Genomic DNA, 27,898 nt, shown 5'->3' with positions numbered 1-27,898 from the left:
CTATGGTTAAGAAGCATGTTCAATTGAAGGAGATTCTCAATATAAAGTGCTTTTTAGTCCAGGATAGGCTTAATCTGTTTCTGGGAAACCAGCCAAGAGGGTTTAGGAGAGGTCATGTAATTTCATTGTTAAAAGATGTTGACTTAGGAACAGAAAACTAATTCTGCGTTAGGTCGGTTCTTCGAATTGTATGGCAAATTATTTACTACTATCTCTATTTAGTCTTGGTTCAAGTGTATCAAGCCCTATACGGCTCCTTGGATGTGACGTCATCCTTTATGTCTGACATATGTTTCATAAACTCTGAACAGCTTGTCAAGTAATAAAAAGATGATTAAAACCACTCCTGGGAGATTACATTTGACTTGGTGTTTGACCAGCGTCATATTGTACTGTTGGCATTTGGCTGAGATTGCCTGCCTGTTAAATGTAGAATAAATTACAGTACATTATTTCTGCATAATAATCCCCATCCACGCTGTGTAGGGCCTATTTGTTAGAACAATTTCTATGTGAAATTGATGCTAAATTTCTTTAGAGGTGGTGATAGGACATTTGATGATGATCAACAGCAGGACACCAGGTTGATGCGTGAGGTTTAAGTCTCTTCTCTATGCAAACCATCTGTTCCTTTTCAGTCCTGAGAAACCACACTGCTCATGCCTGTGATGGGGACACCCTGTCTATCAAGTGTCCCTCCAGGTCCTCTGTATCCATCCTGTCAGCATTCTACAGACGCTGTGTCCCAAGCAAGAACTTGTGTCACCCACGCAAACAGAAACATAACCAAGGACAACACTGAATGCACTTCCTATTTTGCTATCCAGGTCGAGTACAGTACTGTACTACTCAGAGTACAGAGTAGGAACTACAAAAATCTCTGAAACTGGAAACACTTATCTCCCTCACTAGCTTTAAGCACCAGCTGTCAGAGCAGCTCACAGATCACTGCACCTGTACATAGCCCATCTATAAATAGCCCAAACAACTACCTCTTCCCCTACTGTATTTATTTCTTTAGCTCCTTTGCACCCCAGTATTTCTACTTTGCACACTCATCTACTGTCAAATCTACCATTCCAGTGTTTTAATTGCTATATTGTATTTACTTCGCCACCATGGCCTATTTATTGCCTTTACCTCCCTTATCTCACCTCATTTGCTCACATTGTATAAATAGACTATATAGATTTTTCTACTGTATTATTGACTGTATGTTTGTTTTACTCCATGTGTAACTAACTTTGTGTTGTTATATGTGTCGAACTGCTTTGCTTTATCTTGGCCAGGTTGCAGTTGTAAATGAGAACTTGTTCTCAACTTGCCTACCTGGTTAAATAAAGGTGAAATAAAATTATAATAAAGAAAGAAAATAAAGAGTTGTCCTCTATCCAGGTAAAGTACAGCACTGTACCACTCAGAGTTGTCCTCTATCCAGGTAGAGTTCAGTACTGTACCACTCAGAGTTGTCCTCTATCTAGGTAGAGTTCAGTACTGTACGACTCAGAGTTATCCTCTATCCAGGTAGAGTTCAGTACTGTACCACTCAGAGTTGTCCTCTATCCAGGTAGAGTGCAGTACTGTACCACTCAGAGTTGTCCTCTATCCAGGTAGAGTTCAGTACTGTACCACTCAGAGTTGTCCTCTATCCAGGTAGAGTTCAGTACTGTACCACTCAGAGTTATCCTCTATCCAGGTAGAGTTCAGTACTGTACCACTCAGAGTTGTCCTCTATCCAGGTAGAGTGCAGTACTGTACCACTCAGAGTTGTCCTCTATCCAGGTAGAGTTCAGTACTGTACCACTCAGAGTTGTCCTCTATCCAGGTAGAGTTCAGTACTGTACCACTCAGAGTTATCCTCTATCCAGGTAGAGTTCAGTACTGTACCACTCAGAGTTGTCCTCTATCCAGGTAGAGTGCAGTACTGTACCACTCAGAGTTGTCCTCTATCCAGGTAGAGTTCAGTACTGTACCACTCAGAGTTATCCTCTATCCAGGTAGAGTTCAGTACTGTACCACTCAGAGTTGTCCTCTATCCAGGTAGAGTGCAGTACTGTACCACTCAGAGTTGTCCTCTATCCAGGTAGAGTGCAGTACTGTACCACTCAGAGTTATCCTCTATCCAGGTAGAGTACAGTACTGTACCACTCAGAGTTGTCCTCTATTAATGAAAGCTAAACAGAAGCAGTTATCAGCAGTTGGCCCCAAAAGTTGACAAGTCTATGAAAATGTTGCTCTTCACCTAAATAATATTAATCACATACTGTCAAGAATAACTCCAACAGTGATTTAATAAGTTGTGGGTTCGAACTTGGGTCTCTGGTATGCCTCAAGACTGTGTTAGTCTGCTCTGGGAGCTAATGAAAGTCCTTAGGTCTCAGGCAAGGTTTCTCCTGAGACGTAATGATTGAACGTTATGTTATCTTGTCCCTGCCGAAAGTGGTGTCAGAGTGTCAGGACCAGCGTTCTTGTCATATACCTGTCATCAGTCCAGTGTTTGGTCGGGAACCTCACCAGCAAGTACCTCATTGTGTCCTACAAGCCTCGGTGAGACGAGTCCACCGGGTAATATAAACGGTCATAAACTGTGGTTGTGAATTTAGGAGACAAAATATCTAAGAAAGTATTCCTGGACACATCAGCTATATCAGGAAATGTATCATTGGACTTAGAATGACATTTGTCTGTTATAAAATACAATATTATTATCGAATTCTATTGAAATATATTATACAGTCACTTTGTCAGTGATCATACTATTGTTTTAATCTTTCAAAGCACCACCGTACTAAGTTTGTTGTGTGAAAGCAAGACACTGAAGCTGGTGTGTAAGAATGACACTGTCCTGGCTATCAATTCGGCTACGTTTGGCCACCTGCTGCATGGGAGTCTCAACTGTCCTCAGGAATCTGCACCACAGCCTGACATGGGTCTGAAACCAGACAGTCATTGGTCTGATAAAGGGAACTAAAGTGTCATCTAGTGGTCAAATACTAGGATGCAAATAATGTGCATATCAATAGTGTGTTAGTGTGTTACTAATATGTCACTTACTACATACACATGGTTATATGGATATACCCTCAACCTATGCATGTTTTCAACCTTTATAGTCTACTGTATATCAGAGTCAAACCAGGGTCAAATACCTATCTCAAATATTTTTGCTTGATTAAGCTTGGAGTTTGTCCTTTTGGTCAGTGGTGGAAAGAGTCCCCAAATGTCATACTTGAGTAAAAGTAAAGATACCTTGATAGAAAATGAGTCAAATAAAAGTGAAAGTCACTCAGTAAAATACTACTTTAGTAAAAGTCTAAAAGTATTTGGTTTTAAATATACTGAAGTATCAAAAGTAAATGCAATTTTTAAAATATACTATAGTATCAAAAGTAAAAGTATAAATCCTTTAAAATTGCTTATATTAAGCAAACCAGAAGGCACAATTGTCTTTTTTAATGTATTTTTTTTTACAGATAACCAGGGTCACACTCCAACGCTTAGAAATAACTTACAAACGAAGCATTTGTGTTTCATGAGTCTGCCAGATCAGAGGCAGAGGATGACCAGGGATGTTCTCTTGATAATAAGTTTGTGAATTTGACAATTTTCCTGAAAAATGTAACGAGTACTTTTGGATGTCAGGGAAAACGTCCATTATTTTCTTTAGGAATCTAGTGAAGTAAAAGTACAGATACCCCCAAAAACTATTCAAGTAGTACTTTAAAGTATTTTTACTTCAGTACTTTACATCACTGCTTGTGGGACTACACCATTGGCTCTTTGTATCTGACTAAATCAAGCACAGCTCAAGCATTTGAACGTATTTGACATTTGACCCACGTCTGATCAGAGTATATATCTACCCTTCAGAGTGTCTGTCACTATCTGCCCTGATGACGGTGTCATGCAGGTGTCATGGCCGAGCCAACTACTCAGTTCAGGGGGACACTCAGAGCTTTGGGGACCCATGTTTCCCTGGCACCAGGTCATATGTAGTGAGTGACCGGAGGTCTTTTGGGGTGCTGCTATAGGTAACCAAGTGCTAACAGTCAGTATTTGGATGATATGTGTGCAATGCTTACTAGTGTGTGTGATGTTACCAGAGACGTATATTTTCCTGCTGACCTCAACATTTACTGGTTAGCAACTAGATGCCCTCTCAAGAGGAAGCTTCTAAATGTGTCTAATGCCTATTATATGACCCAGGTTATCACTCAACCAACTAGAGTGTATACCAATAATGTTGGATCTGTGACATCCACTTGTATTGATCATATCTTCACTAATGCTGCAGAGTTTTGCCCCAAAGCAATAATAACAAGGAAAGCCAAAGTGCCAAAGGTTGGGGCTAAAGTAATTCATAAGAGATCATGAAAAATGTTTTCTTAGGAATTGTCACGACTTCTGCCGAAGTCGATGCCTCTCCTTGTTTGGGCGGTGCTCGGGCGGTCAACGTCACCGGTCTTCTCGCCATCATTGATCCATGTTTCATTTTCCATTGATTTTGTTTTGTCTTCCTACACACCTGGTTCCAATCCCATTCATTAATTGTTGTGTATTTAACCCTCTGTTTCCCCTCATGTCCTTGTCAGATATTGTTTATTGTTATGCTCGTGATTTATGGATTGGTGTGTGACACGTTCTTGTGCCCACGTTTATTTTATTATGGACTTTGGTTTTGGAGTTTTTGTTTTACGTTATGAAACTACTCCATTATACCAAGCTTGATTCTCCTGCGCCTGACTTCCCTGTCACCTACACACACACGTCTTGACAGGACTCTTTAAGGTGACGATGTAAAACATTTATGCTGTTCTGATGTGTATGAGGAAGTTAATCTAGATGCATCACTGGAAGTATTTCTATGAAATGATGGAAAAGAGGTGGCAAACAAGTCAGGCTACTCAGCTGATTGGTTGACATACTGTAAATTGAGAACTTTTGTGACTAAACTTAACAAAGAAGAAACTATATTACCAAGGCAAATTACATAAAGCAGAATGGAAAAATAAATTGGAATACCTTAAATGACATCATAGGCAGAAAACCCAATTCCTCTCCATCGTTCATTGAAGTTGATGGGTCATTTATAACAAAACCTTTAGATATTGGCAGTCATTTCAATGACTATTTCACGAGTAAAGTGGAAAAACTAAGAAGAGAAATGACAACATTGAATAGTGAACCATATTTTTGTATAAAATATCTAATAATTAAGGAGTAGGATTGCTGTTTTGAATTTGGTCAAGTTAGTGTGGTAGAGGTGGAAAAACTATTGTTATGAACTTTCTCAACCTTCAGTCTCTTGGTCGTCGATCAACTTTTTTATATAATGAATAGCACTATATAAGTTGAATAAATTAGTATTATTATTACAGTTTTGCCCAAATGTTTACACACTAAAACTGGCCCATGAGACACAATGACCCTCACCTGTAACTCATTTAGTAGAACCAGACACCAGATCTGCGGTACTACTGGCACATGTTTAGCTTTACACTCAGATTGCAATTCTAAAATAAACATTTGACAAAACACAACATGCAATTCGCTACCTTTGGTACAACCTTCACAACTAAAATATATTGTGTGTAAATGAAAAGCAACACTGTTCAACAAGCTAAGCTCAATTACCAATTGATCACTTTCACTCTTCACATGTGAAAACACTAATTGCTTAAATGTTCACTTTGCAATCAGACCTTTTGTTATGGATAAAAAGGCCACCAGTGAGTACTCCGGTGTTTGGAGAACAGTGGAAGTGTCACACAGCTAGGAGTGGTGGGTGCGGAGTCAGGCGCAGAGAGCAGAGGATTCATAGAAAACTGACTTTATTTCGGTCAATGGGAAAGTGGTCAACGCCAACACAACAGGCGAACAACATATGACCAACCCAAAACGGGACACCAAAAAGGTCCGAGAACATACCACACACAACCATCCACAGACAAACAGAAAACAAGCCCGCACTAAAGCAGACGGGCCTAACCGGCTTAAATAGCCCTAAAACAAATCTTAAACAAGGATCAGGTGAAATCAATACAGACATAACAAACAGAAAAGGAAAAAAGGGATCGTCGGCAGCTAGTAGACTGGAGACGACGACCACGAGTGCCGCCCGAACAGGCAGGGGAGCCACCTTCGGTGGAAGTCGTGACAGGAAGCACATTTGGCAGAGAGAGGTGGAGGTGGACAAAGGTGGAGGTGGACAGAGTAATCTCTGATGAAATTTGGGCAACTATGGTGGACCATGTTGCCAACCAATGGTTTGACCATGCAAGAGGCTGGGCAGAGAGTGCTGGCCAATCTGAGCTGCTTCACCGTAGCATCCATCAACCGGACGTTCCAAAATGAGGATTGGTATGTACTGTAGACATTGGACCTCTCTACTACTTTTACTACCTGACAGTAGTACAACATCAAGCTGAGTAAAGACTGTAGATTCCAATACATACTGTGAGGGGAAACAAAGTCAATGTATCATGTATTACTGTATGTATGAAATTGGGAGATATACTACTTTGCAACTACTTTACTACTTTGCAACCACGTACGTGGAGGCTGCCATTGTGCAAATGGTAGTTGAAAATAATGCCATAACACTGCGGAAATCCAACAACAGATTATTGAAAACACTGAAAACATCAGTGAGCTTATCAACAATAGCTCACATCCTTAAGAAACACCATCTCCGGATGAAGCAAATCTACAGAGTCCAATTTGAAAGGAATTCCCAAAGAGTGAAGGATAAACTGTACGAATATGTGCAAGTAAGCAATGTAGTGGTATTACACTCCTGAAACATTAGACTCATTGATGTTGCCAGTGAACTTTACCATACAGCAATTACAGTATTTACTCTTATTTCAGAGAATCATGGAGTTGGATGCAAGTCCTGTCCCCCAGGAATTCATATTCATAAGTGAGGCTGGATTCAACTTAGCATCATTGGTCAACGCGCCATCATTGAGGTATCAGACCAGCGCGGGGGAAATGTCACCATATGCGCAGCTATGAGCCACAACGGGGTCCTCCACTGCCATGCCACCCTTGGACCATACACACTGCCCATCTCCTTAATTTCCTGAACACTTTACATGACAATCTTTTTCAGACAGAGCAGAGAGGGCCAGGCGATCCTGAGCAGCAAATGTATGTTCTAATTTGGGACAACGTGAGTTTCGCTACTGCTTCCATGACATCCCAGGTTTACAATTCTCTATCTCACACCATATTCACCATTTCTCAATCCCATTGATTTGTTTTCCACATGGGGGTGGAAGGTGTATGATCGCACACCCCATGAACGTATGGCTGTTCTCCAGGCAATGGGGAGGCCTGTGGTGACATTCCGGATGAGTCATGCCAGAAGGAATTTCCCCCGCTGTCTGGCCAAGGAGAATATTGCCTGTGATGTTGATGAAAATCTGTTGCTGGGCCAAAACAACAGATATGACTGATTTTGTTTTTGCAATGGAGTATTTGTTTCCTGACTTATGATTTTACTGTATTTTGAGAGTTTCTTTATCTATTCTGTACAATTGATCTAACATACAGTACAGTAGTACAAATATGCCTATTTTTATTCCTTTGAATATGCAAAATATATTTGCTTTATGTTTGCATTTTTACTGTATGTGTGCTTACAGTATGTTGTTTGACATGTATTGATAAATGTTGAAATATAAAACGTACATTTTTGCAATTGTGTTACTTTCTAGTTTGAGTACACACAAACAACATACAGTACAACAAAACCAGTCTTTACACTGAAATAGGTTCTGATAGTAGTGTTTTGAATGTCCCATTAGTGTGATCTTCGTTATCACAAAGTTAGATTAATTTGATGTATGTTTTTATTTTGAGCAGGGAGTACATTATTTTGATTGCTGTGTTTCATTTTGCAAGATGTCTGTGGGGTTTGGAGAAATTGGCTAACTGTTTTGAGTACCTGAGATGTAGTTTCAGCAAACGTGTGTTAATTGTGAAACTGTAAAGCACCCTTTGCTGGCTCCAACAGCCGCCCAATCAGTTTGCTGCATGCTCTTACTAAACTGATGGTGGGAATTGTGTTTGACCAAATACAATGCTATTTTTCAGAGAACAAGTTAACTACTGACTTTCAGCATGCATATAGAGAAAGGCCCTCAACTTGTACTGCACTGACTCAGATGACTGATGATTGGTTAAAATATATGGATTAAAAGAGGATAGTTGGAGCTGTATTTTTATATTTCAGTGCAGCCTTTGAAGTTATTGATAATGTTGCATATAAAGGGTGTGACGGTTGAGCAAGCTGAGGAAGCTAAATTCCTAGGTGCAACACTGGATGGTCAAGTCATATTGATAAAGTTATGAAGATGGGGAGGGGTATGGCTGTTACAAAAAGATGATCTGTGTAACACAAAGATCTAGATGTTCAGTCTCTGGTATCATCCCATCTTGATTACTGTCTGGTAATATGCCTGCAAAGCTGCAGTTGGCTCAAAACGGAGCGGCACGCCTTGCCCTTAATTGCACATACAGAACTAACATCAACAGCATGCATGCCAGTCTTTCTGGGTTGAGGGTTGACCAGAGATGAATAGCATCTCCTAGTTTTTATGAGAAGTATTACTGTAATGAAAATTCCAGATTGTCTGCATAATCAAATAACATTCATCTCAGACACCAATACATACCCCACAAGACACCAGGAGTCTCTTCACAGTTCTCAAGTCCAAAACGAATTCCTGGCAAAGCACAGTATACAGAGCCGTGATAGCATGGAACTTCCTTACAGTGGCAATTTCAGCATGTAAATCTTGGTGGAGCAAATCTTGGATGCATGCCAGCAAAGCTGGTGGAAAAAGTACCCAATTGTCATACTTGAGTAAAAATAAAGATACCTCAATAGAAAAAGTGAAAGACACCCAGTAAAATACTACTTGAGTTAAAATCTAAAAGTATTTGGTTTTAAATATATTTTAGTATCAAAGTTAATTTAATCACTAAAATGTACTTAATTATCAAAAGTAAAAAGAATAAATAATGTCAAATTCCATATATTTAGCAAACCAGACTGCACCATTGTCTTGTTTTTTTACAGTTACGGATAGCCAGGGGAACACTCCGACATTTAGACATAATTTACAAATGAAGCATGTGTGTTTAATGAGTCCGCCAGATCAGAGACAGTAGGGATGACTAGGGATGTTCTGTTGATAAGTGCGTGAATTGAACCATTTTCCTCTGCTGCGAAGCATAAAACATAAAACAAGTACTTTTGGGTGTCAGGGAAAATGTATGGAGTAAAAAGTACAGTATTTTCTTCAGGAATGTAGTGAAGTAAATGTAAAAGTTGTCAAAAATAGAAATAGTAAAGTAAAGTACAGATACCCCAAAAATCTACTTATGTAGTACTTTAAAATATTTGTATTTAAGTACTTTACACCACAACACTAAACAATACATTAATTGCACTATTATGGTGACAAACGGTGCCCACAAACTGTTTGAGCCATAGCTACATAAAGCTGTCCCAATAGCAGAGCTTTCTTTTGAGCACCATGGAGTGAATCCTTACCACTGCTTCACCTGGCTATCAGCGGAGCCTTGTCTGGCAGTGAAACAGTTCATTCAGCCTCATTTACTGCCTTAAAAAAACAAAGCTGAAATGGTGACTTGCTTAAACAAATGTGGTTTTTACTGACAATTGAGACAACTATGGCATAAGGGGACAACTAGCGGATAAGAGGCTATTTATTTACTTTTTTACATTGTTTGCAAACTGATATCTGACACATATTAATGCCAAAATAACATGCAAAACCAGCAACAACCCCCCAAAAAACAGGTGGGGCTCAGTCCACCTGCCCTGAATGACGTGTTGCCATCACTCCCTTCCATCTCCAATTACTCAAGCAAACAGCAAAATTACCTTTTAAAAAAAGATTCAACAACATATCATGGAACAGCGGGGACTGTGAGGGGACACACAGACACACTTTAACACACACACTTTAACACACAAACACATAGACAGACACACTTTAAAACACAAACACACACACACTGTAAGACACAAACACACACACTTTAACACACAAACACATAGACAGACACACTTTAAAACACAAACACACTGTAAGACACAAACACACACACTTTAACACACAAACACATAGACAGACACACTTTAAAACACAAACACACACACACTTTAAAACACAAACACACACACACTGTAAGACACAAACACACACACTTTAACACACATAGACAGACACACTTTAAAACACAAACACACACACTTTAACACACAAACACATACACAGACACACTTTAAAACACAAACACTTTAAGACACAAACACACACAGACACACTAACACACACACTTTAACACACACACATTATTTTTTTATTGTATTATTTTATTATTTGTATTATTTTAGTTGTATTGTTTGTATATAATTGTATTTTAAATGTGTGTGACTGTCCTTGTCTATCAGTGTATCAGTGTTTTGTTACTGGTACACCGGCCCCAGCATCATCAGGCCTCAAAACGTGTTTCATACCAACTCTCTTGAAATCTTTACTGGGTATGTCTATTGTTTGCTGTGTGCATGTAGGCTGGTTTCTCATACGCAGGGCTTTTTGTACTGTATATAGTATGCCTTGTTTTACTTTAATGATCAGCAGGCACCAATCGTTAGCCTGGTCCCAGATCTGTTTATGCTGTATAGCTGTAGGAGATGGAAAGACAGCATAAACAGATCTGGGACCAGGCCAACCAAATGTAACTCTCTTGATTGTATAGCTGTCAACCTAGGCTTTGTCTTCTATGTATTACTCATTTAACAATATCCTGCTAGTTCTTCCATTTATTCCTCATTGAATAATATCATGTTACTTCTATCTATTTCTCATTGAACAATATCCTCCTAGTTTTTCTATCTATTCCTGATTGAACAATATCATGATAGTTCTTCTATTTATTCCTCATTGAACAATATCATGATAGTTATTATATTTATTCCTCATTGAATAATATTATGCTAGTTCTTCCATTTATTCCTCATTGAATAATATTATGTTACTTCTATCTATTTCTCATTGAACAATATCCTCCTAGTTTTTCTATCTATTCCTGATTGAACAATATCATGATAGTTCTTCTATTTATTCCTGATTGAACAATATCATGATAGTTCTTCTATTTATTCCTCATTGAACAGTATCATGATAGTTCTTCTATTTATTCCTGATTGAACAATATCATGCTAGTTCTTTTATTTATTCCTCATTGAACAATATCATGATAGTTCTATTTATTTCTCATTGAACAATATCATGATAGTTCTTCTATTTATTCCTCATTAAATAATATTATGCTAGTTCTTCTATTTATTCCTCATTGAACAATGTCATGCTAGTTTCACCCAAGACTAGTGTATCATCCCTCCATCCACAGGTCTTCCAGAGAGAGTGGTCCTCTACTTTGTCTTAGGGATCTGCCCCGGTCTAGTCTTCCTGCTCTGTCTGTTCGGCCTGCGCTCCACCGTGGTGAGGGACGGCAAGGACTTGACAGAGCTGGGGGATAAAGGCCTGCAGTGTCTGAATATCTACAGGGATTTATTGTATGGTATTATATTCTAAAAGGCCTGCAATACCTGAGAATCCACGGGGAAGCTGGTGGGAATAGACAGCAACAACACATTAATCATGGACTGAAAATGAACATTTAGTACCAATTATTTTCTTGTTATTTCATGTGATCTACCTTTCCTTAATATACGTAGTATACAGGGTTGGGGAGTAACTGATTACATGTAAATGTTACATATAATCTGTTTACAAAACATGAATCAGTTACATTACCAGTGACAATATTGTAAACAGATTACAGTTACTTTTGAAAAACTAGATGATTACTTCTTGGATTACTTTTAAATTCAGAAAGGATTTTTCCAATATTTATTTTTTCATGATGAAACCTTTCTGTTTTCTCAATGACATTCAATTCAGCATGGAAAAAAGGAGCATGTTGAAGTTTGTTGTTGGATCCTTTTTTGTCTTCTTCTAACGCTTCTGAAGGGGAAAGTAATTCAAAAGTAACTGAAAGTAATCACATTACATTACTGAATTTGTGGAATCCAAAAGTTACGCTATTGAATACAATTTTGATAGGTAAGTAGTAACTGTAACAGATAACGTTCAGAAAGTAACCTACCCAACTCTGGTAGTATATGATATGGTGACCTAACCTCTTTATATTGAGATGACTTGAGTGAACAATACACACAATAACATGACATCATGGTTTTAGTTGGTGAGGTCTTTCAACTTATTGCTTTGAAGTTTTGGGAAATTACAGATCAATTTCAGTTGCATTGAGTCAAATCAAATGTTTGTTTGATTTTGTACTATTAAATGACTTCAACTGTAAAGAGGACTCTCTCTCCCTCTACCACGCCTGCTGTCTTGACCTCTAAATGACCCTGCTGGTCATGGCCATGTACTATCTCCACCCGGCACAGCCAGAAGAGGACTGGCCACCCATCAGAGCCTGGTTCCGCTCTAGGTTTCTTCCTAGGTTCCTGCCTTTCTAGGGAGTTTTTCCTAGCCACTGTACTTCTACATCTGCATTGCTTGTTGTTTGGGGTTTTAGGATGGGATTCTGTACAACCACTTTGTGACAACTGCTAACGTAAAAAGGGCTTTATAAATACATTTGATTTGATCTTAATGTAGCCTACACTAAACTGTCCATCAAGCATATAATAAGAATTTGGTGGGTGCTTATATTTGTCCTATTTCACAATTGGAAATGTGTTTTTTTGCATATCCCAACTCCCCCTGTAACACCCTTGGATAATGGGATCACGGTCAGCCATTATCAACAGCGACCCTGAAGCAATTAGCATTCAGTGCCTTGCTCAAGAGCACATCAGATTTATTCACCTTGTCGGCTCTGGGATTCAAATTGGCAACCTTTTGAAAACTGGCCCAACACTCTAACCGCTAGGATTCCTGCTGCATAGGTTCAACTGTGTCTCAAATACATTATTGATAATGTTAGTCCAGGTAAGAGATTATCATTTTTATAAACGGATCAGAGAGCTTTGTAAACGTAGTCCCTAATTAGGTACTGTATTAGCCTAATAAAGTGAATATGAGCTAAATGGGTTTTTATGGACTCATTCCTTAAGGTATGATCAATTTGCAACCAATTGTATTCTATACCTTTCATCATACCCACACATATAGCCCAAAGACCGGCAGATGGCTATGTTGAGCTGGTATTAATGCTTTCATTTTACCGTCCAAATGCATTGAATGCTGTAAACGCGTCGATTTCCTCCTTAACTAGATTTAATGTCTGAAAATATGAATACTTTCTTCATGAAACTCAATTTTCCACCACCTGGATGCAATATGCAACATTTAGTTGTGGAAAATGGTGTTTCATAAAGAAAGTACGCATATTTCCCCCCTTCTTGCCATTAAATCTAGTTAAGGGGGAAATCGATGCATTTGTAGCCTGCATGGAGAATGTTTTAGGTACAAACCGGTCCACCGGGATATGATTGTATTGCCGGCTGCATACAATGCGTTGGACGATATGATGGAAAAGACTCAATCAATATCTCCATCTGCCGGCCTTTGGGCTAACACACTTTGATGCTGGAGCAGGCCTTATGATTCTGATAATATACGTCCAGACTGTTCTGATGTAGCCTGTGTATGGGAATGAATATTTTTTTCCCCTTCCCATATTATGACCGTCCTTCTCTTTTAATATATATGCGCAAATGATGCGCAGCGTAGAAGTTCTCTTTAGCGAAATCTGACACTGGCAGTAACCACACCTCGCAAGTCCGGTTTTCGTAGCAGCTGGATGGCTAGCTGTCTTGCCTGGCATCTTGGAAGCTGTGACATTGAAGAGGAGGGAAGACAGCATTGAAGACAAGGTACCACATGGAGGATTTACTAGCGATCTAATTACATTATTTTAAAAGCTAGCTATGCTACCGGCATTTTGATAAACACAGCTAACGTTCGTTAACTACCACTCATATTTTGTGTGACTGCGAACGTGAGTTGCGTCTGAAAACAAACTTCCAGGACCAGACTAACATTTTCTCATGACAGCAATATCAACATAGCATGACTACTACAAGCCTAGGCCCTAGCACTCCCCCGCCGGCTAAACGTCCCGGTAGACAGCTGTCACCTGGAACTTTCCTTCGGTAAACGTCTGGACGGTCCGTGTATATACCCTTAGTTACCACCCGTAGCTAAATATATATTGGTGAGAATGGATTCCTCCTCGGGCTTCGGGAGTGACGAGCAGTGCTTGGCAATATCCTTATGAAAGTCTGCCATTTTTTTTGTTTTGCTTTTTAAAAACTAGGTAGCTGTTAGCATGCTAAAATAGCTATAGGTGTTTAGGTCGCTAAGTTATCCAGCTAAATTAACTGTTTAGGTTTGGTTGCATTTTATATTTTAATAATATTGTCTTGCAGGTCAAACATTTTGTTGTATTTACTCTGAATATTTCAGCTGATTAGTGTTTTTCTCAGTCTGACACTGAAGTAATGATCCATGTTTTACTAGCAGGGTTGATTTAATACTACCCGAGAAAGCCTTTGGTCAAGACCATACGGAGAGCACACCTTACACCGGTTTTTAATTCTCTGTGTTTATTTTCTGTGTGTTTTTTAGAATAGATTTTGAAAGTTTTAGAATTTATTTAGACAATATTATTTTATTAGTCTTTAAATCACTTCACGATTGTACACCCCAATACATGACAGACATGCAGAATGTACCCAGTAGGTCCCACAGTTCCTCTGGCACTAGCCTTTTAACTATCCCAAAGCCTTGGACCAAGAGGCAGACTTTAGTTACTATGTCCTCAGCCCCTGGAACAGCCTGCCAGAGAACCTGAGTTTTTAAACTGTGAAACTTTGGGCATTTTTTAAAAGAGATATTTAACACCTTTTTATCTTTGTTTTTCCACAGGGTGATCTTAGTCTTTTAGTCATTCAGTTCTTTTAGATAAATAATATTTTGTATATATTATTTTATTACATTTCAGCTTTTTAAATTTATTTTATATATATATATATATTTTACCACAGATTAGACTCTACAGTCCTTGTTCTCTGCATTTGCATCCATAAAGTGTGATTTGTTAACCCAGTAAGCCTAGTTAGCTAGCTAGGAATATTCTGTCCATATAATTATAATACAAAATATAATTAAATAGGATCTCTATGGCTCTGTCCATGTGCATGTCTTGGAATCGCAACAGCCTACAAACTCTTGCTTTTTGCTTCAGTTTCCAAAACAATGTAACCAAATAACCAGTTACTTGGTCCATATAGTATATGGTCATGATGACTTACTGTTTTGTAGGTTGTGCAACTGTACTAACTAGCTTAACAATTTTTTCTCTCAATAATACCACATAAGCCTTATACACGTCTTCCATTGTTAGCTCCATTTGAAGTATTTCACAACAACCTTGAATAGACAACAGTCTGGAATAGCTAGTGTGGTTAAGTATTTGTTGACCAAATCATAGCCGATATTCTGGTCACTCGGCCTATTTGTAGTTTCATCTTCAAGTTCTAGCCTGCCCTAGTGTGTGTCCCTGCCCTCTCATCATTGCTGCTGGTTCCTTAATAGTGATGCTCAAACTGTAAGAGGACAGGAGGTAAGGTTGTCCGGTCAGAAGGAGCCCAGGCTACTGTCACTGATTGAGTTCTCTGGGGAGTTTATGTAAGTACTAACATTAGAGAACTCAGTGTCTGAAAATGTATGTTCATTCATATCTGCCTTTCTCACCCATACTGGGTCATAATGATGAGTTGTACTCAAGTGGTCAGGTTTATTTCTGTCAAGTAGTGGTGTACAATTTGAGATGAAACATTGCATTGCAAAACCTCTTCCTGTCCGACTGCTACTTGCAGGACATTTTTGCTTGTGTGGACCATCTGTACAAGACTATGCAGAAAGACCATACCAATGTTTGCCATGGTGTTCTGTAGTCTACCTTGCATTACAAGGTTCCTCATTATGTTTTTAGCAGCATAATGTTTGAGGGTGAGTGATGATTGACAGGTATGCCTCTAGAAAGACACAGTGCAGCACTACAGCATAAAACGATAGACCGGTGCAGCATGCCTGAATTGATCCGCAGGCTGTGTCCTGATGGGAGTTCACTGCCAAATGCATGCAGACCATTTATTACAAACCTCAGATTGCCTAGTGGTTTTCATGTCAGAATCTCATGTTGAGGCAGTCAGCTGCCAAAGTGGCTTTTTCTGCAATCAGATGTTTTTATATATTGTTTTGATATCTGGGCACGGACCCCCTGCAGTACCTCCCCACTTTGAGAAGCCTGGGTTTACAGTACCACTCTAGGCTTTATCTGACAGCCAGCACATGAGGAGATTCTCGGTCATCAGCTCTGAACATGGTTGCTTGTTTGATGTTTTTGTTTAGTGTGTGATAATACTCAGGACCATTTCAGCTGGTGTGTGTGTGCAGTAGAGAGACAGAGGTTAGCCCCAGTGCCAGCCATCACGCTGCTTATTATGTCTGTATCCCACCACCACTCTAATGAGACTCACATGAGAGCGCACACAAACTCCATGGTCGACTACCTAAATGCATTAAAACTATGTACACACTGAGCCAAGGCACTTAACCTGCTCCAACCTCTATGTATCTAACAGCCCCCTGCTCCAACCACTATGTATCTAACAGCCCCCTGCTCCAAACTCTATGTATCTAACAGCCCCCTGCTCCAACCTCTATGTATCTAACAGCCCCCTGCTCCAACCTGTGTATATGTACATTGCATTCTGAAAATATCAGACCCCTTGACTTTTTCAGCATTTTGTTACGTTACAGCCTTATTCAAAAATGTAATTAATGTCTTTTCCCCTCAATCTACACACACTATCCCATAATGACAAAGCAAAAACATTTGCTTTGTGTGCAAATTGATACAAAAAAAATAACTATCATATTTCCATAAGTATTCAGACCCTTTACTCCGTACTTTGTTGAAGTACAGTGGGGCAAAAAAGTATTTAGTCAGCCACCAATTGTGCAAGTTCTCCCACTTAAAAAGATGAGAGGCCTGTAATTTTCATCATAGGCACACTTCAACTATGACAGACAAAATTAGAAAAAAAAATCTAGAAAATCACATTGTAGGATTTTTAATGAATTTATTTGCAAATTATGGTGGAAAATAAGTATTTGGTCACCTACAAACAAGCAAGATTTCTGTCTCTCACAGACCTGTAACTTCTTCTTTAAGAGGCTCCTCTGTCCTCCACTTGTTACCTGTATTAATGGCACCTGTTTGAACTTGTTATCCGTATAAAAGACACCTGTCCACAACCTCAAACAGGCACACTCCAAACTCCACTATGGCCAAGACCAAAGAGCTGTCAAAGGACACCAGAAACAAAATTGTAGACCTGCACAAGGCTGGGAAGACTGAATCTGCATAGGTAAGCAGCTTGGTTTGAAGAAATCAACTGTGGGAGCAATTATTAGGAAATGGAAGACATACAAGACCACTGATAATCTCCCTCGATCTGGGGCTCCACGCAAGATCTCACCCCGTGGGGTCAAAATGATCACAAGAATGGCGAGCAAAAATCCCAGAACCACATGGGGGGACCTAGTGAATGCAGAGAGCTGGCAGAGCTGGGATCAAAGTAACAAAGCCTACCATCAGTAACACACTACGCCACCGGGGGCTCAAATCCTGCAGTGCCAGACGTGTCCCCCTGCTTAAGCCAGTACATGTCCAGGCCCGTCTGAAGTTTGCTAGAGAGCATTTGGATGATCCAGAAGAAGATTGGGAGAATGTCATATGGTCAGATGAAACCAAAATAGAACTTTTTGGTAAAAACTCGTCGTGTTTGGAGGACAAAGAATGCTGAGTTGCATCCAAAGAACACCATACCTACTGTGAAGCATGGGGGTGGAAACATCATGCTTTGGGGCTGTTTTTCTGCAAAGGGACCAGGACGACTGATCCGTGTAAAGGAAAGAATGAATGGGGCCATGTATCGTGAGATTTTGAGTGAAAACCTCCTTCCATCAGCAAGGGCATTGAAGATGAAACGTGGCTGGGTCTTTCAGCATGACAATGATCCCAAACACACCGCCCGGGCAACGAAGGAGGGGCTTCGTAAGAAGCATTTCAAGGTCCTGGAGTGGCCTCGCCAGTCTCCAGATCTCAACCCCATAGAATATCTTTGGAGGGAGTTGAAAGTCCGTGTTGCCCAGCAACAGCCCCAAAACATCACTGCTCTAGAGGAGATCTGCATGGAGGAATGGGCCAAAATACCAGCAACAGTGTGTGAAAACCTTGTGAAGACTTACAGAAAACGTTTGACCTCTGTCATTGCCAACAAAGGGTATATAACAAAGTATTGAGAAACTTTTGTTATTGACCAAATACTTATTTTCCACCATAATTTGCAAATAAATTCCTAAAAAATCCTACAATGTGATTTTCTGGATTTTTTTTTCTAATTTTGTCTGTCATAGTTGAGGTGTACCTATGATGGAAATTACAGGCCTCTCATCTTTTTAATTTGGAGAACTTGCACAATTGGTGGCTGACTAAATACTTTTTTCTCCACTGTACCTTTGGCAGTGATTACAGCCTTGTCTTCTTGGAACACCTGTATTTGGGAAGTTTCTCCCAATCCTCTCTGCAGATCCTCTCAAGCTCTGTCAGGTTGGATAGGGAGCATCACTGCACAGCTATTTTCAGGTCTCTCTAGAGATGTTCGATCGGGTTCAAGTCCGGGCTCTGGCTGGGCCACTCGAGGACATTCAGAGACTTGTCCCGATGCCACTCCTGCGTTGTCTTGGCTGTGTGCTTAGGGTCGTTGTCCTGTTGGAAGGTGAACCTTTGCCCCAGTCTGACGTCCTGAGTGCTCTGGGGCATGTCATCAAGGATCTCCCTGTACTTTACTCCGTTCATCTTTCCCTCGATCCTGACTAGACTATTAGCCCCTGCTACAGAAAAACATCCCCACATCATGATGCTGCCACCACCATGCTTCACCGTAGGGATGGGACCAGGTTTCTTCCAGACGTGACGCTTGGCATTCAGGCCAAATAGTTCAATCTTGGTTTCATCAGACCAGAGAATGTTGTTTCTCATGGTCTGAGAGTCCTTTAGGTGCCTTTTGACAAACTCCAAGCGGGCTGTCATGTGCCTTTTGAGGAGTGGCTTCCGTCTGGCCACTCTACCATAAAGGCCTGATTGGTGCTGCAGACATGGTTGTGCTTCTGGATGGTTCTCCCATCTCCACAGAAGAACTCCGGAGCTCTGTCAGAGCCAGCTCTTGGAAGAGTTTTGGTGGTTCCAAACTTCTTCCATTTAAGAATGATGGAGGCTACTGTGTTATGCTGCAGACATTTTTTTGGTACTCTTCCCCAGTGCTTCGACACAATCCTGTCCCAGAGTTCCACAGACAATCCTTCGACCTCATTGCTTGGTATTTGCTCTGATATGCACTGGCAACTGTGGGACCTTATATAGACAGGTGTGTTCCTTTCCAAATCATGTCCAATCAATTGAATTTACCACAGGTGGATTCTAATGAAGCTGTAAAAACATCTCCAGGATGATCAATGGAAACAGGATGCACTTGAGCTCAATTTCGAGTCTCATAGCAAAGGGTCTGAATACTCGTTAATGGGACAATTGATGGCTCCAGCCATCAAACTAGTAGTAGCTTAAAGGATCATAAAAAAAACGTTAAACTGTGGTAGACATCTATGTTATGATCGTATTGTTCTATCTATCGTGGTCGCATCAATTCATGGAATTTATCACAATATGGGTTAGTGTTAGAGTTAGGGTTATCGCCCAGTTCTGTCACACACTGAATTGATTGTTTTCTTTCCGGGAAACTGGAGGGACAGAGCTTGCCATAGTATTATTAGGTCTACTTGTTGATGATAGGTGGAACCTATTAGGTCTATATATAATGACAAGGGACTTTATATGGGTGTTTTGGAGGAGAAGTTGGGTATACTACTTACGGTGCCATCACCAGCTAGCCTATTTGGAACAGAGTGTCCTGACCTGACACATTCAGACAAGCAGCCATGGTTACATCATTTTCCACTTCTGCACAGTAATCCCATTTCTTGTTAAGAGTTGAAAGGAAGTGTGGACATGTTCTGACGCCCTGCCTGCTGCTGTACAGTCATTGGTAGGGAGTGAGACTTGACCTACATTAACCATCATCACAGCTCAGACGGACGCTCCATTTGAGTTGGATTAAAGCTCAGGCCTTGTGATCATTTTCATATGAGGCTCTCATTTATTTGAATGTCTTGCATGGATTTCGGTTGGAATCGACCTCAGTTCACTGATGCTTTGGCTGTTGCATTGTCGTCATCAGGGAGAGAAATATGACCCTACATTAACCCACACATTACAGCTCTGAAGCTCTAACATAAATACCTAATCATTTACTTTTCATTGCGCTTGCATTTGAATATCTTACATCATGAAACGGCAACTGTTTGGGCTAAGTTACATAAGTTCTGTTTACGTTGATCTTTTTCCACTTAAATGTTTTAGGGAAGTCTGTAAAATCACTATGACAACACCTCTCTTGCTCACTATACTGCATGAGGTTTTATACAAATTAGATTAAATTAAACTTCCTATCTGAAGACCAACCATGTAGGGTGCTGTATTCAAAGATACTTTCCTCCTCTCCCTCCAGGTTAGGTGTTTTGGCTAACCCTGATACTGTTGTGTCCTGTCCGGTACATCAGTTGTCCATACCCATCAACAGTCATTTTCAGATTGTGCGAGGTAAGTGACCACCGGGTCTCAATTCACCTTTTAAATTCCATGTATGCCTACCATTTAGTTTTTCAATGTAACTAGGCTAAATGTTTGGGAAGTGTTATTGAATGGTACCATTGTTTGCAGTGCATGCTAAGGAAATGCTTTGGAAATGTTATTGAACTGCTACAGTTCAGAGCAGATTTCAGAGATTTGATATAGAACAGTTCCTGTACCAACAGACAGCTGATTGTGATGCAGAGCCCCTCTCTTGTATAAAGCCTGCAGGCATTTAAACTTGACATTCCTTAACTCCCTACCATGGTAGCAGTATTAACTCAAGGTTATTGCTTGTCGTAGTGGAACAAGTCCAAGGTGCTTTGTTTACGATGGCCAGACATTTGAAAGTCAACAGCTAGTAGCATGAGCCTATTGAAACCTGTTGCCATGACATATTCACTCTTCCCCACAGACCTTTGAGCCTCACGTTTACAACTCTTTAATGTTCTTTTTTTATCTGCTTTATTTCAGAGGCCGAAGAAGCGCTGCTCATTGACTTGCCATCAAAAAGTAAGTAAGACTTTTCTCCTCATACTTCCGTTTTTTAAATGGTCATCCACCTTGATAGGAATTGTTTCTAGTGGAGGTTTGCTATAAGTAATTCAGCATCATTGTGTTGTTGTTTCTACCTTTATTATAGGAGCTTATGTGCAAGACCAGTGTTGTGGCAACAGTACTACAATAAAGACATGACAATCGTTTGTAACAGAGCTCTTCATCCAATTTGGTTAGATTTTTAGTTTATGCCCTGAGCTCCATGCCTGGTTGTCTCTGCAGATTTATTTAGTTGCAAAAGTTGGTCATGAGTTGCCTGTGGCGATGGGACCACCTGCACTCTGTTGAAATAGCTCACTGTTGGCAAATCACTGTCTACCTCATTTTCTGCGGATTTGGTAGACATGCAAGTGGACATGGGTAGTGTCTCCATGGTTGTGGTGAGTGAGTAAATGGTATATTTGTATAGGCTAAGTTGTGGTGAATGTAACAACGTATCCTGTCATGTGTTGTCTGCCTGCCCCTCCTGCCGGTCACTCTATACCCAGCAATAATTGCCCCTTAGGAATAAATAGTGTATTGAATTGAATGAGTCTGTGGTAGCCATAAGGGGAGTCAATGGTGGATGTGTGTTTCTCCCTGCCCCTCCAGCTTGCGTTAGGATACGGGTCAGAGGGGAGAAAGCCCTGGAGCTGATTCTGGAGCTCCAGGATGATGAGCGCAGCCAGTCCTTCTTCTCCCAGTTGAAGAGAGCCAAGCAGCAAGGTGAGCCAGTCTCTCTCTCGCCCTCGCCCTTTCTCTCTTTTTCTCTTTCTCTTTTCACTCTGTCTCTCGCTCTCTGTCTCTTGCTCTCTGTCTCTCGCTCTCTGTCTCTCGCTCTCTGTCTCTCGCTCTCTGTCTCTCGCTCTCTGTCTCTCGCTCTCTGTCTCTCGCTCTCTGTCTCTCGCTCTCTGTCTCTCGCTGTCTCGCGCTCTCTGTCTCTCGCTGTCTCACGCTCTCTCTCGCGCTGTTTCGCGCTCTCTGTCTCTCGCTCTCTGTCTCTCGCTCTCTGTCTCTCGCTCTCTGTCTCTCGCTCTCTGTCTCTCGCTCTCTGTCTCTCGCTCTCTGTCTCTCGCTCTCTGTCTCTCGCTCTCTGTCTCTCGCTGTCTCGCACTCGCTGTCTCGCGCTTTCTGTCTCGCTGTTTCGCGCTCTCTGTCTCTCGCTGTTTCGCGCTGTCTCTCTCTCGCTGTTTCGCGCTGTCTCTCTCTCGCTGTTTCGCGCTGTCTCTCTCTCGCTGTTTCGCGCTCTCTGTCTCTCGCTGTCTCTCTCGCTGTCTCTCTCGCTGTCTCTCTCGCTGTCTCTCTCGCTGTCTCGCACTCTCGGTCTCTCGCGCTTTCTGTCTCGCGCTCGCTGTCTTACGCTCTCTGTCTCTCGCTGTCTCGCGCTCTGTCTCTCGCTGTCTCTCGCTGTCTCTCGCTGTCTCTCGCTGTCTCGCGCTCTCTGTCTCTCTCTGTCTCTCTCTGTCTCGCGCTCTCTGTCTCTCGCTGTCTCGCGCTGTCTCTCGCTCTCTTGCTGTCTTGCGCTGTCTCGTGCTCTCTGTCTCGTGCTCTCTGTCTCGTGCTCTCTGTCTCGTGCTCTCTGTCTCGTGCTCTCTGTCTCGTGCCCTCTGTCTCGTGCTCTCTGTCTCGTGCTCTCTGTCTCGTGCTCTCTGTCTCTCGCTGTCTCGCGCTCTCTGTCTCTCGCTGTTTCGCGCGCTCTGTCTCTCGCTGTTTCGCGCTCTCTGTCTCTCGCTGTTTCGCGCTCTCTGTCTCTCGCTGTTTCGCGCTCTCTGTCTCTCGCTGTCTCGCCCTCTCTGTCTCTCGCCCTCTCTGTCTCTCGCTCTCTGTCTCGCTGTCTCGCCCTCTCTGTCTCTCGCTCTCTGTCTCTCGCTGTCTCATGCTCTTAGTCTCGCTGTCTCTCGCTGTCTCGCGCTCTCTGTCTCTCGCTGTCTCGCGCTCTCTGTCTCTCGCTGTCTCGCGCTTTCTGTCTCTCGCTGTTTCGCGCTCTCTTTCTCTCGCTGTTTCGCGCTCTCTGTCTCTCGCTGTTTCGTGCTCTCTGTCTCTCTCTGTCTCGCGCTCTCTGTCTCACGCTCTCTGTCTCTCGCTGTCTCTCGCTGTCTCGCGCTCTCGGTCTCTCGCGCTTTCTGTCTCGCGCTCGCTGTCTCGCGTTCTGTCTCTCGCTGTCTCGCGTTCTGTCTCTCGCTGTCTCGCGTTCTGTCTCTCGCTGTCTCGCGCTCTCTGTGTCGCGCTCTCTGTGTCGCGCTCTCTGTGTCGCGCTCTCTGTGTCGCGCTCTCTGTGTCGCGCTCTCTGTGTCGCGCTCTCTGTGTCGCGCTCTCTGTGTCGCGCTCTCTGTGTCGCGCTCTCTGTCTCGCGCTCTCTGTCTCGCGCTCTCTGTGTCGCGCTCTCTGTGTCGCGCTCTCTGTGTCGCGCTCTCTGTGTCGCGCTCTCTGTGTCGCGCTCTCTGTGTCGCGCTCTCTGTGTCGCGCTCTCTGTGTCGCGCTCTCTGTGTCGCGCTCTCTGTGTCGCGCTCTCTGTGTCGCGCTCTCTGTGTCGCGCTCTCTGTGTCGCGCTCTCTGTGTCGCGCTCTCTGTGTCGCGCTCTCTGTGTCGCGCTCTCTGTCTCGCGCTCTCTGTCTCGCGCTCTCCGTCTCTCGCTCTCTCGCGTGCTGTCTCTCGCTGTCGCTGTCTCGTGCTCTGTCTCTCGCACTCTGTCTCTCGCTGTCTTGCTCTGTCTCTCGCTGTCTCGCCCTCTCTATCTCTCGCTGTCTCGCGCTCTCTCTCTCTCGCTGTCTCGCTCTCTCGCTCTCTGTCTCTCGCTGTCTCATGCTCTTAGTCTCGCTGTCTCGCGCTCTCTCTTGCTTCTCTCTTTCTCTTGCTTCTCTCTCTGCTCAACACTACTGTACCCTACAGACGCCCTTACTCACTAGTGCATGTATTATTCATGAACTCATCCAACATGTATTTATTTCCCCAGGGTGACTGACTTCCACGCCTTAGTAATTTCCCCCTACGTCCTCTTCTCTCACGTTTCACCTATGTCCACCGGTTACATTCCTCAGCTATGTTTACGGTCAGAGGCCCCTTTCAAGGTGGCAGTGGCACCGTACCTACTGGTATGTCCTATCTCTGATGTTGAGTTACCAGAGCCACAGTTGATAATCTCCTGTTGCCGTGTCTTTTGATTTAGTTTTGACTGTGGTTGATGTGGATTGTGGCTTATCTAAATGGGATTACTCGTATCAAGTTAATATTGGTGTCCACTGTCTTCATATAATATGCCACAGTTAAAAGACTGGCAGGGCTCTACGCTGACCTTTATTACAAGGTGCATGTGTGTGTGTGTACGTTGAAAAATGTAGGCCCACACAAAGACATTTAGGAGCACAATTAAAAATATGAACGGTGTTATAGATAGAATCCTTCATTCTTCTAAGCGCACTGGTGCTCCTAAATTAACATTCCAGGTTAAACAACAAAATATTTAGGCGCATAAGCGAGTGAAATGGTCTCACTGTAGAGCCCTGACTGTGTCCCATCACTTCTCTGTTATAGATGCATTGTATATAGACTAATCTTTCAACCCCCCAACAGTGCTAAAAATATAGAAAATCCATTACATTTCTTAATGATTATGACCTCATTTACAACACCCACTCCTGGAATATTGAAAGCAATAGGTAGCAATAGCTATTTTAAATATAGGTCCCCAAGCAGTTTGGCTTGATTGGGGACAGTAACAGTTTTGAAATGTCGAACCGTTGCCTTTGATGGCTGGTTAATGATTGAGAAGGTGTAACCTCATTACCACAGGCTGAGGGTTGCTTCCCAAATGGCACCCTATTTCCTATGGGCCCTGGTCAAAAGTAGTGCACTTTATAGGGAATAGGGTGCCATTTGTGACACATCCTCTTTCTCTCTAACAGCCCTGCTGTGCTGGGCGTTGCCTCATTTCCCTAACATTTTATCTCTAGTAGTATTTGCGTTGTGAAAGGTCAATAGAAACAAGATGGGTGTGTATAGAACAATGAGTGTGATCCTTGGAAGGGAGTGTTGTCGTGCTATTGTCATTGTATTGCATTTCTCTTTAGATCTGCAAAAAACAACCTAGATTTACTGTAATCTATGAGATCATTCTTAGCACTCGTATTAGGTTGCTTTCCACATTTGCAGTTTGCAACGTGTAGAGAAATGCTGTCTCATGTAACTCACAGAGGAGCTTTGTCTCTTGATTGAGTGATCCAGCGCTGCCAACTTTTCCACAGTCGAGTCCAAAAGCACGCAAATCAAAGCGATGGATCCTATCATGCCGGCTCCCCGCAAGGTCTCTGTCCCAGTCCCACCCATCCCTCCTCAGAGAGGGATCCACAAAGCTGTCAACTCTCACACCAAGCCCACCGGCATACCGCCACCGCCTCCCAACCTCAACGACAGCTTTTCAGCCTGCCAGACCGGCACAGGTATGGACACATGGATAATATTGGTCAAATTGAATGAAGAAGTTCAAATTGATTGCATTTTATATAGAGCTTTTCCAGATTCTCAAAGCCCTTGATATTGTATAGAGGAACGTAACCTTATCCAGAACCAATGTCCAGCACCCAGCTGGGTGATGCTACTGCAGACATTTTGCACCGGATAGTTACCAGACATCAGCACACATTACAGTCAAGAGGTCAGGTGTGAATCCTAGACACTTGTTGCATATGACGGTTGAATGATACAGTGAATGTCACAAGGTTTCTCACATATGAATCTCTCTATCTCAGCTGACAGACAGGACCCAGCTCTCTCTCTGGCCATAGACTTTGGCTTTGAGGACAACTTCAATAATTCCCTCAAAGTGGAGGAGAAGAAGAACCATCAGAATGGCATCGGGCCCCCCCGGGAAGCTCCTCCAGTTCCCCCTCTGCCTCCACGTAAAGGCTCCTACACTCCCTCCAATCCTCTCCCACCCACGCCCATCCCCACTTCCAAAGACAGAGTTTCGTCCATACAGGCTAAAGATGCCGCCTTCATCACGCCTGCCAAAACAGAGTGAGTGTTACCAGTAGGACCGTCCCATAGTATGCTCATCCTATTGGAGATAGTTCTTTAAAGGGAAAAAACCATCTGTATTTGGCTTCTGTAGAATACCACAGTAAGAGTCATAATACATATAAAACCTAGTGGTCAAACAGGGAAATGGTTCCTATCACTTTTCCACCGTTCATTTTTCCCATAGGGGATTTTAGAAACACTTAATATAGGGGCTGTGTTTCATGTAGGCTTACCCTGGCATGATGTTTTGATAGCTATGTACATTTCTCTAGGACAAGGTGACTTCTATCATTATATTCACCTGTATTTAACCCTCAAAAATGAAATCCTAATTAGCTGCTAATGTGGCTATCATAAAGAACTACAAATTCCATGATGATCTGGATGAGACTGCTGAACCGAGTCAACGGTAAGGATCTCTGGATTAACTATCTGATGTTAGCTAAATGTAGTAATAAATAAATTGGCAATATTTCTTTAAATGGACAATTCTATGAACTGTCTTATGCAAGTTTTAAATTGACACAATACCTGTTAGCAAAGGTGTTAGCTAGAGATGACGTGCAGGAGCTTGTAGTTTTGCATGTAATTTACTTTGATGCTAATTAGCATTTTGATAAGTCACCTTGTCCTAGAGAGATATACATGGTTATCAAAACGTCACATCAGGGTAAGCCTAAGCGAAATACAGCCCTTATTTGAAGTGTTTATCAAATCCCCTATGGGAAAAATGAATAGAAAAACTAATGGAACCATTTCCTTGTTTGACCGCTAAGTTTTATGGGTATTATGGCACCTTCACTGTGGGGCTCATTTGGTGTCAAAGGGCCTCTATTTATAATTTCGGTGGCCTAGATCTTGATTTGTAGCCTTTACATCACATCCTACCTGAAAAATAATGTAATGGAATAACTGTGGGAATGACTCATCCTCACCTGATGTTGCAGTCTTAGTGTTGACCGGCCCACCTCGTGGTGTGACAGCCCCACCACCAACAGCATGCGGAACGCCATGTTCTCCACTCAGGCCAGCCAGAGAGAGTACCTCATCAAACACCGCCTGGCCAAGAAGGAGAAGGAGTACGTAGACATCAAGGACTTCAGGTGACTGTCCATGGGTTTGTGTGGATGGTGGGTGGGGCAGTGAGTCACCGGCTGGGTTCAAACCTGGGCCTCCTGTGTGACCACATTAGCTTGTGGAGATGATGCAAGTCTTCAGGTCTCAGCCAAGGTAACATCACAAGAGTGGTTCATTGAACCAGCTCCATTACATATGCTCCCTTGCAGTAGCCACTTGTGAGTCTGGCCAGAAAGTTGAGGAGATCCATTGAAAGTTGAGGAGATCCATTGAAAGTTGAGGAGATCCATTGAAAGTTGAGGAGATCTATTGAAAGTGGGTTATAGCAGCAGATATTCCACATTTTCCGGAAGTTTTTCCTTGGTCCATT

The 27,898-nt window shown here is 42.1% G+C and overlaps 1 protein-coding gene and 1 pseudogene across 4 annotated transcripts in view; both read left to right on the top strand.

Moving 5' to 3' along the window:
- Positions 1 to 613: 613 nt before the first annotated feature.
- LOC135527255 (protein eva-1 homolog C-like) lies at positions 614 to 24,393 on the top strand (annotated as a pseudogene).
- Positions 13,824 to 27,898, top strand: part of LOC135526529 (inositol polyphosphate 5-phosphatase OCRL-like) — a 30,756-nt gene continuing 16,681 nt past the window's right edge. For 2 of the 4 annotated variants that reach the window (XM_064954989.1, XM_064954992.1), the window contains exons 1-9: positions 13,824 to 13,954; positions 20,777 to 20,868; positions 21,373 to 21,411; positions 21,542 to 21,836; positions 22,048 to 22,161; positions 24,389 to 24,527; positions 25,677 to 25,871; positions 26,181 to 26,448; positions 27,399 to 27,554. In XM_064954989.1, coding sequence (XP_064811061.1) covers positions 24,476 to 24,527; positions 25,677 to 25,871; positions 26,181 to 26,448; positions 27,399 to 27,554 — 671 coding nt within the window. In that variant the 5' untranslated portion in view covers positions 13,824 to 13,954; positions 20,777 to 20,868; positions 21,373 to 21,411; ... (1 more) ...; positions 22,048 to 22,161; positions 24,389 to 24,475. Of the gene's footprint in view, positions 13,955 to 20,776; positions 20,869 to 21,372; positions 21,412 to 21,541; positions 21,837 to 22,047; positions 22,162 to 24,388; positions 24,528 to 25,676; positions 25,872 to 26,180; positions 26,449 to 27,398; positions 27,555 to 27,898 lie in introns of those variants that run through there. The other 2 variants (XM_064954990.1, XM_064954993.1) reach the window with 2 other exon arrangements.

Source organism: Oncorhynchus masou, chromosome 32 (genome assembly GCF_036934945.1).
Source record: "Oncorhynchus masou masou isolate Uvic2021 chromosome 32, UVic_Omas_1.1, whole genome shotgun sequence".
NCBI lineage: Eukaryota > Metazoa > Chordata > Actinopteri > Salmoniformes > Salmonidae > Oncorhynchus > Oncorhynchus masou.
The sequence above is the reverse complement of the archived record's forward strand: the minus strand, read 5'-3'. Positions and strand labels throughout refer to the sequence as shown.